Genomic DNA, 16589 nt, shown 5'->3' with positions numbered 1-16589 from the left:
GAAATGTAATTAATACATTAGAAACAATGGCAATGATACTAGTAACGCAGGAATTAAATAAAAAAAACATTCAGTTCATTACACATTTCATTTATCGCACTTTTTTTTCAGACCAGACCAATTTGTGAGCTTACAAAATAAACAAATACAATTTAAATTACAGTGGAATGATGTAGATGTGCTGCTAATGAATGCTGAAATATTCTATAGGTAACAGAGAACTTCCATCTTTTTTTACATTTTGAAAGAAACAAAATGAAACTGATGAAATATGTTTTCATATGCTTCAGCTATTTGAAGTCAACTTGGACTGGTGCTGATCAATCACATTTCCAGTGTTAACAGACATAAATAATATGCATTGTAACATATTTAACTCTGCAAATCTGTTGGAATATGGGCAAAATATCTTTATAACCAGTGTGTGAAAAGGTTTGGTTCAGCTCAGTCTGCTGACAAGGGATGCTTTAAAAGAACTGTTTTTAGAACCTGGACAAGTACTCCAATAAGAAAAGGTACGCTTATTAACACATTAAGGGCCCTTTCACATCTACCTCATTTTGTCTGGACTTTTAGACTTTTCAATTTGATCTGACCCAAAAGTACAGGTGTGAGACCACAGTCCTGACCAAACACAAGAACTTTGGTCACACTAAATAAAGGCGGTCTCGGCCCGGATTAAACTAAAGCACTGTTTGGTTCATTTCTGGTGTGAAAATCTTTTTCAGATGGTTTGGGCTTTCAGACCGATTACAGGAGGTTCTGACAGGCCATCACAAAGTGTAATGAAATGCCTCAGTATGTAATGTGCGTGTGCTGCACCAAGAGAGAGCGACAGTAGCTGCGCTCAGAGCAGCAAGGTGGTGGCGAACACAGCAGGGAAGAAATTAGCAGTAAAGTTTTCATCGTATTTAGTGTACAGTGTTGGTTTTAGTTTGTCCCTTGTGGGCGGCTGTAACACATGAGGACAGGAGTTAACCCTTTGAAACCTGACCATATTGGCTTGATTGCTATCAAAAAATGGGAAGAAGGCGACAAGCAACTTCTCCCCAAAAATTGGTAAGAAATGAGTAAATACTTACAAGAAAATAACTGGAAAATTTGCAAAACAAAAAAGGGAAAACAAACAAAAAAGAAAATTACCTAAAGGAAGTGCTTTCTTCTGTAATATAATTTAAATATATTATTCAAAAAACAATAAAAATAGTTTCTAGACATTTCTCCTCATTTTCTGACAATATCTAATAATCCTTCCAGCTAATTTCCAGATCATTTCCTTGTAATCTTTTTTTTGCAGATTGCAGTATATTTCTTGCCAAGTTGCTCACTATGTTTTTTTCTGTATTTCTAAAATAAATTTAACCAATCTTCTCAGGTTTCTGGGGTTTAAACCCTTGTGAAAGACAGAATGCAGCTCAAGAAAACTGATGTGGACCTGGGTGTTAAAGGGTTAACTAACAGACTTGAAACAGTGTCAAAAACTCTCTCTTTCAATATTTTTCGAGAGGAGGTGAGCGAGCATACGAGAGGACGGGAGAGTCCGTCTATACAAACCAATCAATGTCAAGTTCAGGGAGACGCAGCTCACATAGGTGATGGGCTCTTTAGCGTCCTCGCATTTCAGCAGCGTGAAACACAAACTAACAACAAATCTACACAATATCACAAAAATGCAAAAATTGCTTCAGATTTAAATTAATTCTACATAATTCTACATTTTCCATTGTACAACAATTTTTAGCTTGGGAACTTTAAAGCAGTTCATTGGTTAGTTTAAAAGTCCCATGAATGAAATAGCTGCTACAAGGCAACAGGAGACCTTTAACATTTAAATACTGACAGACATGTGAAGCCCGGTGGGCAGTAAGTTACTTTCTTTTTGTTTTTCATACCCTTTGTTCTTCAAAAAGCACTTTGTGACAAATATAATATGTAGTGAAAAGTTTGGGGGTCAGCTGGAGCAGAAGGAGCAGTGGATCCCCCCCGTCAGGTCGGTGATGGCTCCCTCTCTGACGAGGCTTCTCAGGAGTTCAGTCTCTTTGTCTACGTTGTGTGACGTCTGCTTCAGCATGGCGGTCATGGGCAGGTGGTCATAGTAGTGCAGCGGTGCTCCCTGCTGGGAGAGGTTGTAGCCGAAGCCCGCCAGGCTGACCTCGTCGCACAGCAGACTGGCTAAATTCAGTGCAGAGACCCCAATGGTGGGCACATTCTGCAAGAAAAAACAAAGACTCCAAATTATTGTCATGAACAAAAACATTTTTGTCATCATTTTTCTTAGTTTTTTGCCTGTTTCAAAGGAAAACTATCAGTACGAGTCTTAGTTTCTGAAATCATTTATCACAGTGGAGGGTAGAGGAGGTAAAGTGTTTGACAAACCAGTTTTAAATTTAGCATTTAAAAAAAACATACATTGTAGACACACTTTAAAATGTTTAAAAATAGTGTGAAGAGCCACAGAATTCATGATGCCTGTGATCATTTTATTTTAATTACATTTTACTCAATTTTAATTAAAATACTTTCAAAATCAATTAAAAAAAACTTGGGAAAGAAAGTCTTAATTGTGACTCTTGAATATATACAACTGTAAACAAGTATATACTGATAATAATGACTTGTTTTCTAACATGAGCAGCATTTTGATGGATTTCAAATGAGGATGCCAAATCTTTGTCCAAATACCATTCCTTCATTAAATAATATGCAGGTAAGAACTTCAAAGGTGACTGTTAAAGTTTTAAGTCCCCCCCCAGACACATTTTACAGTATTAAACATACAATTGCGTCTGCTTAGATAAGGTTTATGGTAGATAGTAGGGGAAAGCTCCACGGTGCGGTTTATATCCGTAAACTGCACACTCTACAATGTTTGCTGTCAAAACGTTCAATATGTGAATGCTGACTCTGCTCTGTAACAAGTCTGCTCTCTGCTGGAGGTTTCAGGTTACTTTGTCGGCGTTGTAAATAAGTCAAGTACCAAATGAACCTTGCATGGCGTCAAGGAGGTTCAAAAGTGGAGAAGCCGCGGCACCGCACTGCGTCACATTAATGGGGAACAACACGTGCGCAGTGAACCTGGTCTGCAGTTGCCAAATGATTCATTAGCTAACGTTCTACAGAAAAGTCTGACATAAAAGAACACAAACAACTGCTTTCAAACAAAAGCTCTGTTGTATATCTGCCACTATTCATTTGACTGTCCCCAAAGGTTCTGTCAGGTCAAGCGCACCTAGGGAGGCTAAAAATAGTATACCCAAACAGCACCTGATTGGCCATGTCCCAGCCTCTTTTAAATAGCGTAGAGTAGACACAGGAGAGGAATGTGGAAACATCTCTCTAGTGACAAACTTTGAACAGATACAAGTCAGTATAATGAAAGTGGAGGGGGCTTTAAAAAGCCTCTATTAAAAACAAATGACTGTATTTTACACAGTCTGTATTGTGTTGATTCTGTCGTCACTTCATCTTGGCTTTAAGAGCAGACAGACAGATTTAATCCCTGGAATAGGAAGGGTCTATTACCTGGTCACTTCCCCACAGGTGTGGTCCGGGTGGAGGGTATTTCAGTAGGTCCAATGCAGTCTCTCTGATGGTATTTGGGTTTAGAAGTCTGAAACTCTGCGGCTTAATAGGGATTTGATCTGGAACCTTCTGCCAGTAGAAAAGCCAGTCCCACAGAGGCTGCAACACAAAGCACAGGTGTGTCCCGACACTGATCTTCAACAGCTTTTTAAACAATCATTTCACAAGACTTTTGACTCTGCATCACACAAGGATTATAAGATTAAAAAAACACAATAAGAGACCAATCCAGAGAAGAAGTAATGTCATGTTCCTCCAGAGAATTACATGACTACATGCGCTGTCTTTAGGGCAGACTGAATGGAGCTGGTGAGTCTGTTCGAATCCTGGTTAACAACATCTTTGTGTGTTTTTGAAGTTACTGTCTGACCTAAACCAGATTTATAGGATTCAAATGATTTTTTTTCTAGTACCTGTCAATTTTCAGATGTTGAATGCTTGCTATTCAAATTTCATATTTAAACACATTCAATAGTTCCTTTAAATTCCATGGCCCCGTTTTATCTTTTTTTTTTTTTACATCTTCCTAATTCAGATTAGATTTCAGATTTGTGTTGTGAACATTAATATTTTTCTGAGATTGCTAGAACAATCTGTATTCTTAATCCATGATTATTTTTTTTTATCAGTAATTCATTTATCTTAAAGATGATTTTATTTACTTTTTTTTTGCCTTGTAGTTGTTTTGACTATGTTTTCTACTGGAAATGCATGAACATGTCAACCTCACCTTACGGATTAAAGAATACTATTGTTGTTTTGTCAGATGAATTTCTCCATGATTCCCTGACAAAGTTTTGCTTGATATTTGATGGAGGAAAGCCTCTTGATTTCTGACATGAACAAAAGTTAACAAACATTGCATGACATCCCTGACCTTTCAGTGCAACAAACTGCAAGGTGTTATCTCAGTGGAGTTGTCTGACAGTCAGAAACCATGCTGGCATTATTTAGTATCTGTCTTTATTTAGTATGTGACCGCTTTTCAAGTTTTCAATTTCCCTAGGAGGTTAAGTGCGTAAGTGAGTCTGAATGTAAAAATACACAAAATCCAATAAGAAAATCTTAAAACTAATTAAAAAGATACATTTGATTTTGATCAAAATGCAGCATTTAGGGATGTAATGGTTACTGGTTATCATGATAATTGGGGTAAATTTCCTCAATGAATTTTCCATACATATTGAACATTTTCCAACACATTTCAACAATGTCACAATAACGTCAGTAACCGTGATAATTTTGGTCACAATAATTTTAACACTGAAATTTCATACCAATAGTAGCATTAAATTGACTCAGATTAAAGTCCAGATTTAAAGATTTAAAGAGCATCTAGCTCCAGTATCATGACCTATAGCTGAGAGAAACTAAATAGGCAGATGCATTATAATGTTGGAGGAATTTGATTTGATGGCTTTAAAGTTGGCGCATCATAACAGTAAAGCCCTGACGATATAACGCTGACAGGATAGTAGTATCTGTTAAGGAGAGAGAGAGACCAAGTTCATCAAATGCTCCATGTAACATTAGCTACTGAGACGGTCCATTGTAAAGACGAGGACACTACGACAACGCTGTTGTTAGCCAGCTGAATGAATCTCATCTCTGTGCAGCTACAAGCCGCAGAGTAATTGATGAGGATGTTGTGATATCAAAGGATGAAACTGGTTGGTGCAAACTTATGTAAGCACACGCCACATTTTGCTTTACAGGTGCACAATATGTCCGAGGATGTGATCTTAAAGGGTTAAAAGGGCATTTTTCCTTTCATTTCAACTGTGCTGCTCTTCCTATAAATAACAAATAAAAATGATTCTGTCATTCAGAGCTTCTGTTTGAATATTCTGCATCAGATATGGATCTCTCATGTTTTATTTTTTTAATAAAGACATGTTTCATCGAATCAGTATAACACACACACACATCCACACACACCACCACCACTACTCACCACAGTGTGTTTGTTGATCATAGCAGAGATCCAGCTGATGTCTACACTTTTATACACCACAGATACAAAAAGAGTGTGTGAGTCTGTGTCCATCCAGTGGAGCGGCGTGCCCTCTGGGTAACTCATCCTGATGCTGGTTCGATTTCCAACGTCAGCGCTGAACTCTCCCAGAGGACCGCTGTTTAACCTGAAGGAGGGCGACACACAGATCTGTTGATCTTGAGTGTTTGTTGGTTATACACAGTGAGAAGTGTCTGTAAAGATAATAATTAGCAGAACATGTGGCGCTGGTGTGTAAACCAAAACTCAAAATAGGATTAATACATTCACATCGCTGCATGTGTGTTTCTAACCTGATTATGGTGTCGAAGCGGTCGATCAGCAGGCCCAGCTCAAGTCCTTTGAGTATGCCTCCATTTCCCATGACCACACAGCGCTGACATTTATCTGACATCTTTTCTGGAGGGGGCAGGGAGTCAGAGTCTGGCAGCTTTAAAGGAAAATTCACAGACAGAATGGTCAGGTTTACGCACGAGAAGTTCTATACAAACAGGAACATAATAACGCACATTGGTTTTGTTTTATCTCTAAATGTAGAAATTAAGCATGATTTTATTATTACTTATACTTTTTACCTCACCTAAACCAAACTGCAGTTATGCTCCATACTTTTTTTCATGACATATAGAATTCATGCGACCTAAACGTCCACTGACATGACCAAATTTAGCAGCAGATGAAAACATAAAATCTGTATGGAGTGATAAGGAGACTAACCTTTCTTATCCTAATGTATGAAACAAACAAATGCAATATTTACATCACATTTTCTACATTGTTTTCAATTATTTGAGGTTAGACTGGTGCTCTTTTAAAGGTGGAATATAATACTCATAATTATATTTTTATGAGTGTTTAATGACCTGATATCCTCTGTTGGAGTGGGTCCTCTTCCACAGAGTCCACCATGTTATTTTTGCAGTAGCCCAGAGTGGACAAACCAAACAGATACTGTCAACCAACAAAATTCAGATGCAATAACCTAATTTCAACCAGTAGAGGGCAGTCACTATGCACATTTTTTAAGACGATATGGAGAAATCAGATACTTCCACCATGTACTTCCATCAAATCCATCAACACTGTTAAATACCCACATGCATTAGTGGTTTGGGTGCTGAGTTACTCTTATAATAATGGTAGTTACATAATCTCATTGCTCCGTCTTCTTCTGCAATCGTTTAAAGGCAGCGGACGGCAGAACTAGCAGCACAAGCTGTTTATCTCAACTCACTCACACACAATACATTGAGACTGAAATGAAGACGTGAAGACGGTCGAATCAAAAAGTGAAAAAAAGTTTGATTTTTTTGTATATATACTATATATATTTTTTTTTGTGTAGCATGATAATAATTTTTGTGGAAGACTTGATCATTCTTGTTTAGAAAACGTAACATCTGAGATAACCAACGCCTTTAAATGGATGACTGAATTCCTGCTCCATATCAACCCATGTTGGTTTGTCCATTAATTCAGAGAGAAGTGTGCCTGCCTTGGTTATCGTGTCGGCTTCCTGCGGTATCTTTACATTAGGAAGCCACAATCTTTCCTTCAACGAAAAGGCCTGTGACCCACTAAGCTTCATTATGGATCTTTTTCCAGCCCATTCCTGATCATTCTATCATTCATTAAACCACCAGGGAAGATTAAGCACATCATACATGGGATTATCAGTTTAACAAAGTTTGCAATGTTAACAAGGCCTTTCCATGTTTTTATTTAACACTAAACCATACTCTGGAGGCCAAGTGAGGGGAACCATTAAAGACAGGTGGCCACTTGAGCTTGACTCAAGAAAACTTGACACCAACATAACCCTGGATATACAGTATAAAATGCCACAATGATTATAGCATGTTTAAGAGTACAGTTTTCTGGCCCTATAAGCATGAGATTTTAAACATTTAATAAAATGAAATATTAAATCCATCCGAAATTCAATAGTTAAGTAACTAATCTTAGTTAACTGAGAAAAACCAGTGACATGGCTGATTCTCTACACCTTCTCAGACTAAATGTATGATTTACTACCAACTGATGCAGTCATGTGACCACGGTATGGTACCTGGCTCCCTCACAGGTTGACCTTGACTGATTAGCTTTACAGCTTCACTTCATTATTATTCTACATCTTATTCCACACAGAGGAGCGGCTGCAATTTACTGCATGTTTACAGTTTGAAAAGACCTGAGTCTGTTCCTGCTACAATGGAAACCAGCAAGTCATGTCTACAAGTGCATCATGACTTAAAACAACCATAAATACAAACTACATCTGACAATATTTCAAACTGTCTTTAACCCTTTAACACCTGGCTTGACATCACTTTTCTTGTGCTGCATTCATTTGCCTTTCACTAGCATTTAAAACTCTGGAACCTCAGAAAAATGGTTTGATTAGTTTCAAAAACATGACAAAAAAACATAATGAGCAACTTGGCAAGAAGTGTTCCACAAATTGCAGAACATTTGTAGATTTGGATAGCTATTCTGAAAAAAAAGCTGTGGATATATACTGCAATATATATATAATATATATACATTTCTAATTATCATTAAGATATAGTAAGATATGTTCCAGAATTCAAATCATTTTTTAAGCACCTTTTTATGTCAACCTTTTAAAAACGTCTTCTTTTTTCATTGTTTTTTTAAATGTAATTTCCCTGGACTTTTTACTTGTTTTGCAAATGTTTGGGTCATTTCTTCTTAAGTTGCTCATTGGCTTCTTCCCATGTTTTTTTGTTTTTTTTTTAAAGAAAGCAAACCAATTCACTCAGGTTTCAAAGCGTTAACTGTGACAAGTTTATGGTATTGCTACTTGAAATATGACTGAACAGAACATAATTGAAGATATCTTGATTTTACGGTTAAATATTACCTGGTCTGTAGATTTATTATAAACTTAAATTCCACCCTATCAGTTTGAAATATTATCAGAGATATCATTCAGATGTCATGTTTGTTTTGATAAGTCACAAAGGGAAATCATCTGTTATGTAAATCCAGCCATTATATCATTGTGTTGTACCAACGATTGTGGTGTGCGGCTCTGCTGTTTTTTGCATGTGACATGTGGCAGAGGCTGCTTTCAGTAGAGGCTTAATATGATTCACTAATGGATGATGTGTTCTATAATTTTCATTTGTCTCATAGTTTAGACTACAACACTTGCCATTAAATAAATATGGTTAGATTATGTAAATAATCAAATGCAAACTAGATTAAACACAAATAATGGAGTGAAAGAGAGAAAGATGTTGCATCCACCTGCTTCAGCAGGTTCTCCACTTTTCTCTGAAGACCTCTGAACCCAAATGGCGGTGGATACAGGAAGAGGTCTTCAGGGAGCGGCACGTCCTTCCACAGAAATGGCTGGGTCATGTGACTGGAAGCGGGCAGTCGAGCTAACAAGCTCTGCCTGGTGCTGCCGGGTCGACACTGGCTCTCCAGGACTCTGTGCACGTGCTCATGCACCTGCTGCAAATAAAAAGGTTATGAAAGCACACTGTGAGTTTCAAAGCAGTGTCATCATAATTACAGATTACAGCTGCCAGTCTCCACAACCTGTTTCACTGCAGAACCTGTTTCACTACTATTGTCTTTAGAATTATAATACATTTGGGGTTGGCATTTATCAACCGTCACGAGTCAGGAGTCAGGAGTCAGCTGGACCTCCAATCATCAGTCTGTAAAGTTGCTAAAGTTTGCGGATGACAACATCCTTCTTCACCTCATCTCTGGCAGGGAATAGTCTGCGTACAGGTGTAAAGGGGCTTTCACACTGCTGCACGGTAACTGCCCTGACAGCTGCCTGCCCTTATATTATTGCAAGACAACAGAAATCTGAAGTTCGGTAGAAATGTTATCCCAGGCTAAGTTTTTCTTCTGGTTGTCCTCACTAGTTTCCGGTGCTGTGTTGAACTATTATGGATATTTAGACACCAACATTATCATTGTCTTCCACCTGCCTCTGTGATATCTTCTATCCTATTTGATCAGCCAAACCCAGGCAATAAGCGCCTGAAGTTCAACATGGTGAACTCAATGTGGCCAAGCAAAAACTGTGCGTGTGCACACGGGCAAAAATTGCTTCACACCCTAAATTGCCTTGTTCAAAACCGCTTCCCCTTTACCGCCTTCACCTCATTGAAATAACTAGAGGTGGTGTTAAAGCCTCTTTAGATTGACCATCAAGTGCAGCAAAAACAACTTGCAGCTCAATGCTCCTAAAGTAGAGGAGATAACTGTAGATTTCCGCAAGAACGCAGTCCTGTGCACCCCTATCACCCTCTACGACGCCCCTGACGCCCCTGTCAGAACTTTTTGGAGTCCTTCACCTTCAGCTTTATCACTAAGGACCTCAAGTAGAAACTGAACATTAGCTCCCCCATCAAAAAGGCACAAATGTATTTCCTGTGGCAGCTGAAAAAGTTTATCCTGCCAAAGACAATGATTTCATTTCTACACTGCCATGATTGAGTCCATTCTCATCTCCTCAATCACCAGCTGGTATGTTGCTGTCACTGCCAACGACAAGCGCAGACTGCAGCTTATCATACGTTGCTGAGGAGGTGATTGCTTGCAATCTGGCTTCCCTCTAGCACCTGTACACCCACAGGACCCTGAGGTGAGCAGGACAGATTGTAGCATCACAGACGTAAACTCTTGGACACACTCCCCTCTGACAGAATGTCCATCAGGACCAAAACTTCATGTCACAAGAACAGTTTCTTATTGACTGCAGTGCCACTCATCAACAAGGCCCATACATTTACACACATCTGAGATAATTATCTCTGCACACTGCACAAATTTGCTCTTCTGTGAACTTTGCACATCCAATGATAAATATTTCTGCACATCCTGCACAAACATGTACCTCTCTCTTCTTCTGAAACAGCTACATTGTACATTTTTTTAATGTCATTGTACTTTTTTTAAAAGAATCGTTGTCATATACTTATTGCAAGTTTTCTATTCTATATTTTTGTATTGAGACTTGTCTTATTCTTCTCAATGTGTTTATTGTGGGTTTCATGTATGCACCAAAAAACAAGGAAAATAGTCGAAAGACTCCCTGGTAAATGTTATTCTGATTTCTGTGACCCATGGTGTCCTGCATAATAACATCAGCAGGCAAGGCGGTTAGAGTGTAAATACAGGTTCGCAGGTTACAAAAAAATGTAAACAGTGCTCGGCAAGGGAGAACAGGCCGTGGTAACATGGTGGCTTGTTTGACAGCGTGTGGAAGAACTGTGACGCAGCTGCATATCACTACTGGGAAGCAGTTTAGCAGTTAAAACTTAAAGCATTTTAAAAAGCAGTGTCTTCTGTCCCACAGACAGGCCTGAGAAATTCTTAGTACGTGCAGGGAAGTGTGCTGTGGCTTCCCTCGAAATATCAATCTGTGGCTATTTATAACCACTGACCACTTCAGGGAGTGATTGCAGTGATTTCAGTGTTGCAGCAGGTTGAACTATTGATGATATTGCTGTTTTACTGTGACAACATACGGCAGAAGACCAATTTATCTCTCTTTTTTTAAAATTAAATTTGTCATACTTTATATGAACACAAAGAAACCTGTGTAATAAAAATACCTGCTTTGTAACAACATAGGTTTTTAACTGCTGTGAAAGAACGAAAAAAGCGCTTCATTTCTGTCACTCAAGCTGCAATTCCACCTTTGACCACAATGTAGATTGCAATGGCTCCATTTTTTCACCCCCTGACTTCACGGACAGAGGAAGAAGCAAGTCAACGTTATCTATGAGGTATTTTTATAAAAAATGGGCACCAGCAGTGGGTGAATGAGACAAAGCACTTTGTCGGTCTCTACCTATGGTATTTCTCAATAGGCATGTGCAATTTTAGATTGATTGGGTAATCCATCGAGGACAACAATCAATGCAGACAGACAGATGGATGGAATTCATTTCTTCATTTTATAGTAGGACACTGACAACTTTCAGCATATAGTAAACATGAAAGTCTGCTAGCCACTGTCCTAGCTTACTGTCCTTACCTTTTTATGTGCATCGCTGACATGCCATTCCACAGGTTTGCTTGTCTCTGTCTCAGTCAGTTGAAGAGAGACCATCGCCAAACACAGCAAAACTGTAATCACACCCAGCACCAACACACGCCTACAGACACACACACACACACACACACACACACACACACACACAGGGGAATAAACACATTAATAACCGCTGGGTAACATTGTGATGCTAAAAGTTAGCATGTCATTGTTTGTGTGGAGCTCACACTCCTGCAGCAGTAGTCTCAGAATAAACACAGATAGATAGTAAGACTAACGGTCAGGGGCGAAGTGAATCAACACTCTGCATACAGCTCTACAATGAAATATGATTTCAATAATTTTGACATGTCAGATTTGCAGTATAGTTGTGTTGATTGTACAAAATTGTAAGGTTGTGTAGATTTTATTGAGAATTTGCATTAACTGTTCACAATTTCGCAACACCAAAAACAGTAAAGGCCTCCTCAAAAGCCAAAATTCACTCCTAGCCAACACACCCTCGTGTATACTCAGCCAACTAGCTTCTTTTATCTACCAGAAACTACATGCCTGGGAATAAACAGCACAACAGCAGCTGGTGAATCAAGCATTTGGTTATGTAAAACACATGACATGCTAGACAATGCATTCCATACAGAGGATGGGCCCAGATAGTATGAACTGATCAAGTCTTGTTCACAGATAAATCACAGGTGGAACTTTGTGTTGGCAATGTACTGCAGGGATACATTACATCTTCAAATGGTGGAAACTGTCAGTGTGGGATTATTTTAGAAATGCAGAAGCTGGAGACTACAGAATTAAGTTATATTTTCCAGCAGTACAGTGACCATAAATATGTGAGTGCAAGACACAGTTTCTACTCTGGAAATCTTTGGTTATCACAGAGGTCCTAATAAAAAAAATAAAATTGCTTTCTGAACACACTAACCCTTACCCAGCCAAACCTCGTCAAATCAGCTCTCATGCTTTGGTGCTTATCGGTCATGATTTCATCACTGGAAACACAAAACAAACAGGAGTAGAGGGCCACTTGGAGAGCAATACAGAGACTAATAGAACAGTTTTCTATAATTTACAGATCTGCAAGTGCAAACACTACATGTGTCTGCATATGCTTCCTAAACTATTATATGGGTTATGATATGGAGTCACCGTATTCCTACAGGCTGTTTTGTCAAGACTGAATTTCATTTCCACCAAGAACAAATGCTTTTTCTCACAATGTAAACAAAATTGAAATATTATGTCCACCCTGTAATTCAGATCTGCTCTGAAATTTAATAAGTTCTTTCTTGGAACAGTGGTTGTTCTGTTGTGACAAAAAGACGAACAAACAAACCTGTCACGGTCGTACTCTGCTTACAGAGATTTCTTTGTTTACGACTATGTGGAGCGGTGGGTAAAGGGAAAGGTAAAGCTTGTGTACAGCAGAGTACTGCAAAATCCTTTATAAGTGATTCTCAGAGACCTCTCAAATTGAATATTTAAATATTATTTAATAGTGCAAAAATGTACTTCATCACTGTTGCACAACTGTAGACTTTTTAAACTGTCACTCAAGGCTGTAAATTGTTAGTCTTCCAAAAAAAGCATGGTTGCCAAACCAGTGTTCATTTTGTTAACAAAAATTATAACTAAGTTTGTCAATAACCTTTTTTCCATGACTAAGACTGACGATGATGAGACAGTACTATGTTATAACACAAAATTGTAAATCAACGTGCAATATTAATTCAGGAAAAAGATCAGTTTATGCATTCCAATAGCGGCCTTAATGAACAGTCCAGCTTCAAATATTAAATCAATTTGCGTTAGCAGATGTTGATGCTGGCTAAGACCAGTAGGACTGCAGCGGTTTTTTTCCACAGTAACTGTGTGATGAGTGTGTAGCAATAAGCTTATTGTTAAAGTAAAACAAGTCCTCCATGTCCTGCCTCCATTAGAAAAGCAAAAGCTCTCTTTATTTCTTTGGGCTAGTAAATTTTAGTGGCCCTGTTTGAGTGGAAAGCACTCTGGCTCTATCCAGTCTAATACTAAAACCCCTTAATGGTTTTGCAAGTCTTCCACATGACCACCATTAACATACACATAATTTATTCATCTGCACTCGCCTTTCTGCCTTTTCCTAGCCACATTTACTGTCTTAAAACCTTCTCGGGTTCCAGACTCAGGTCTTGGGATAGTAAATGAAGTTAGGAATAGACAGCGGTGGTTAGGCCTAACTTCTAATTAAAGTGTAAGCAACTGCATACAGTAGCGTGACATAGAGAAGAGATAACAAATAGATCAAAATGGGAACAGAGAATCACAAACTTTCAGGAAGTGAAAGGGAAAAGCACTGTTGCCCTCGTTTTCTTGCACTGTTTATAACTACACTCCATCCAAACATAAAAGGGGGTCTGTTTAAGAAATGGACTGCATTTTGAATAAAGTTCAGGGACGACTTATCAATAAATCAACAAGAGAGCAGAAACAAACTATTGTGCATCATTTTAACAGCGGATACAAGGGTTGTGCGTTTTTAGTTTGTGCTAATGGCTAAAAGCTTCCCTGGCCTCATTCTTCCTGCCATTGTGTGGGCAAAGTCAGCACAGTTGGGAGCTATCAGAAGGTCTGCTTTCAGAGGCAACTGTTACATGATATTCATTTACAGTATGAAAAACAGGTTCCACAGAGGGAGGTGATTTCCACAGAGGGAAATGGCAGCTTTTGGTGTGTAATGACAATCAATATCACATCTGTGATCACATACATCTGTGTTTATACTGCTGATTTAGAGCATCTGTGTTCGCCTTAAGCGTAAATGTTAAAACTGCTTTAGAAAAGTCACTGAAATATTGACAAAAACATAGACATAAAAAAATGGCTGTGGCTTTAAATAACTGTAGTTTTTACTTATCAGACATTACCAACCGCGTTTATCTAACCATCACGTTTCAGAGAACAGCGGGAGTCTTTGTGCTGTGTTATGTGAACACCACCTGTGTGCTGCCAAGCGTTTAGGAAGCCTCATGTTCTCATTCACAGTGGAATCCAGGAAGTCCCCTGGTATCTGTGATGAAGCCTGATGCCCTCTGGCCCTCAGGGATCTGGTCCTGGAAACACAGGGATAGACAGACAGTCTAGAAGCCACATTAGCAACCATCGCATCGTGCTATACTTATAGCACCTCTGTGGATAATTTTCTTTTAACGCCATGATATATGAGGCTCAGTGATTGCATGCTGTTTGATATAATAGTGGCTGTGATCTCACAGCAATGCAATTTTTAATGGCATGGTTCACAAAGTGGCTTATTAGGGATTGTACTGCACTGTAATATGTATTTATTGTCATGAAAATATATTTTTGTTATAGCTAATGCTTGCACATTATCATAATGCACATCTGTGTAAAAGGTGTTTGAATCTATCAGTTGAACAAATGTTGCAGTATTAAAATAATTTGTCACAAGCAAAAGTCCTCTATTAAAATTGTTACTATCTCCCTGAGTATACCTGTATCACCCTCTTTCTAAACAAAGGAAATACAAAAAGAAACATTGTTTTGCTGTGTTCAAAGGGTGTTTTGTTTAACGTATTCAAAAGAGGTGTTGCCACATGGATGTTGTCATTAAGGACTCCTAAGGGGGCATTCAAATTCACAAATTTGTGTACACAACCGTCCATGTCATAAGCATGAGTTCCAGAGTCCTTTGAACAGGGATACATTTGAAATGGTTTACATAGTAGTAGTAGTAGTAAAGTTGTGACATCACAAATTCACAGAAATCCTGACAGCTGGTGTAAAGGCACAATTTAAAAATACAGACTGTGTGCATTTCTCTGTGGACTGAACACCTTGACACTTTCATAATATTCTTATAGCACTTACACTTGCTGTATTTTAATAAGTGCATGGAAATTGGACTTTTATCAATAGACCTTGGACCTTGTGGACCTTTAATGAACAAGTGTGGCTCCATCTCCCAGGAATAGAGATGGAAAAAAAGTTCTCCTAAAATGTAGTAGCTTCTAAAAAAAAAAAGCAGCATAAAAAAATCTTTAGTATCTTTGCGATCGCCAAAGTTTCAATAAGATGAGGTTCGCTACTTTTAACGTCAATAACGTTGAGAGTCTGCTTCTCCATCTCTGCGTTCAAAAGTATGTAACGTTAGCTAGTTACGTAGTTATTACAACAAAGCAGTTGCTGTTAATGGATGTTTTTAGCTAGTTTCGACACAAAAATGGTCTCCTGAATAACGTTAACCATTCATATACGTTTTGTCGAATAATTACTATTAATGTTAGTCGACCCCTCGCGTCACCGCGTGACATAAGGACGAAGCACATCATTACTGTATAGACTCAACTGCTGCTTAACACGTGCTGAATTAAAGCTTGTGTTTCTGTCACGTTTGTACTTTTGGTCGATTAGCAAGACGTCATGTATGTGCTATATTTCTAATAACATGGCCTATGAGTACGAAAGAGCGTCACGCACCGCGACTGAGCTGTTACCTCGGATAACTCCCAAACCACACCGCCCCAATCCGGGCAAACAATAGAAGTACCAACCAACGTTGCAGTAAATAGCGAAAATGCAGCTCATGTAAAGTTTAAGCGCCCCTTGGTCGTGCAAACGTTATTCAGGGTAACACGGAGAATAACCGTTAGCCTTTTTTTGCTTCAGAGGACCAAACTGTAACGTCAAGCTATGGTGACCACAACACACGCCGTTTCGCACTCAATTCTTTTCTTTAAACTACAATTTCTCCATAATTTTTTTCCTCATTTACTTACCCTTCCATGGATTCAACTGTTTCGCCATAACTTTTCCTTTCGACAGAATAAATGATCAGTTGTTAGTCCCGTGGCTTCATCCTAGCGTCTCTTTTTCAGCCTCCTCTCAGACGGCCAGCCAATCAGCAGCGAGTGCTGTGTCGAAGACGGTTCCCCC

General features: G+C 38.7%; 1 protein-coding gene across 1 annotated transcript; it reads right to left on the bottom strand.

Moving 5' to 3' along the window:
* Positions 1–1285: 1285 nt before the first annotated feature.
* On the bottom strand, positions 1286–16542 carry st3gal5 (ST3 beta-galactoside alpha-2,3-sialyltransferase 5). The gene is made up of 8 exons (XM_042493814.1): positions 16433–16542; positions 14633–14746; positions 11628–11748; positions 8870–9079; positions 5890–6026; positions 5537–5723; positions 3523–3681; positions 1286–2209 (listed from the first exon to the last, which is right to left on the bottom strand). The coding sequence occupies exons 1-8, from the start codon at positions 16438–16440 to the stop codon at positions 1952–1954; spliced, it is 1194 nt and encodes a 397-aa protein (XP_042349748.1). The 5' UTR covers positions 16441–16542; the 3' UTR covers positions 1286–1951.
* Between the last annotated feature and the right edge of the window lie 47 nt (positions 16543–16589).

This window comes from Plectropomus leopardus, chromosome 9 (assembly GCF_008729295.1).
Source record: "Plectropomus leopardus isolate mb chromosome 9, YSFRI_Pleo_2.0, whole genome shotgun sequence".
Lineage (NCBI taxonomy): Eukaryota > Metazoa > Chordata > Actinopteri > Perciformes > Serranidae > Plectropomus > Plectropomus leopardus.
The sequence above is the reverse complement of the archived record's forward strand: the minus strand, read 5'-3'. Positions and strand labels throughout refer to the sequence as shown.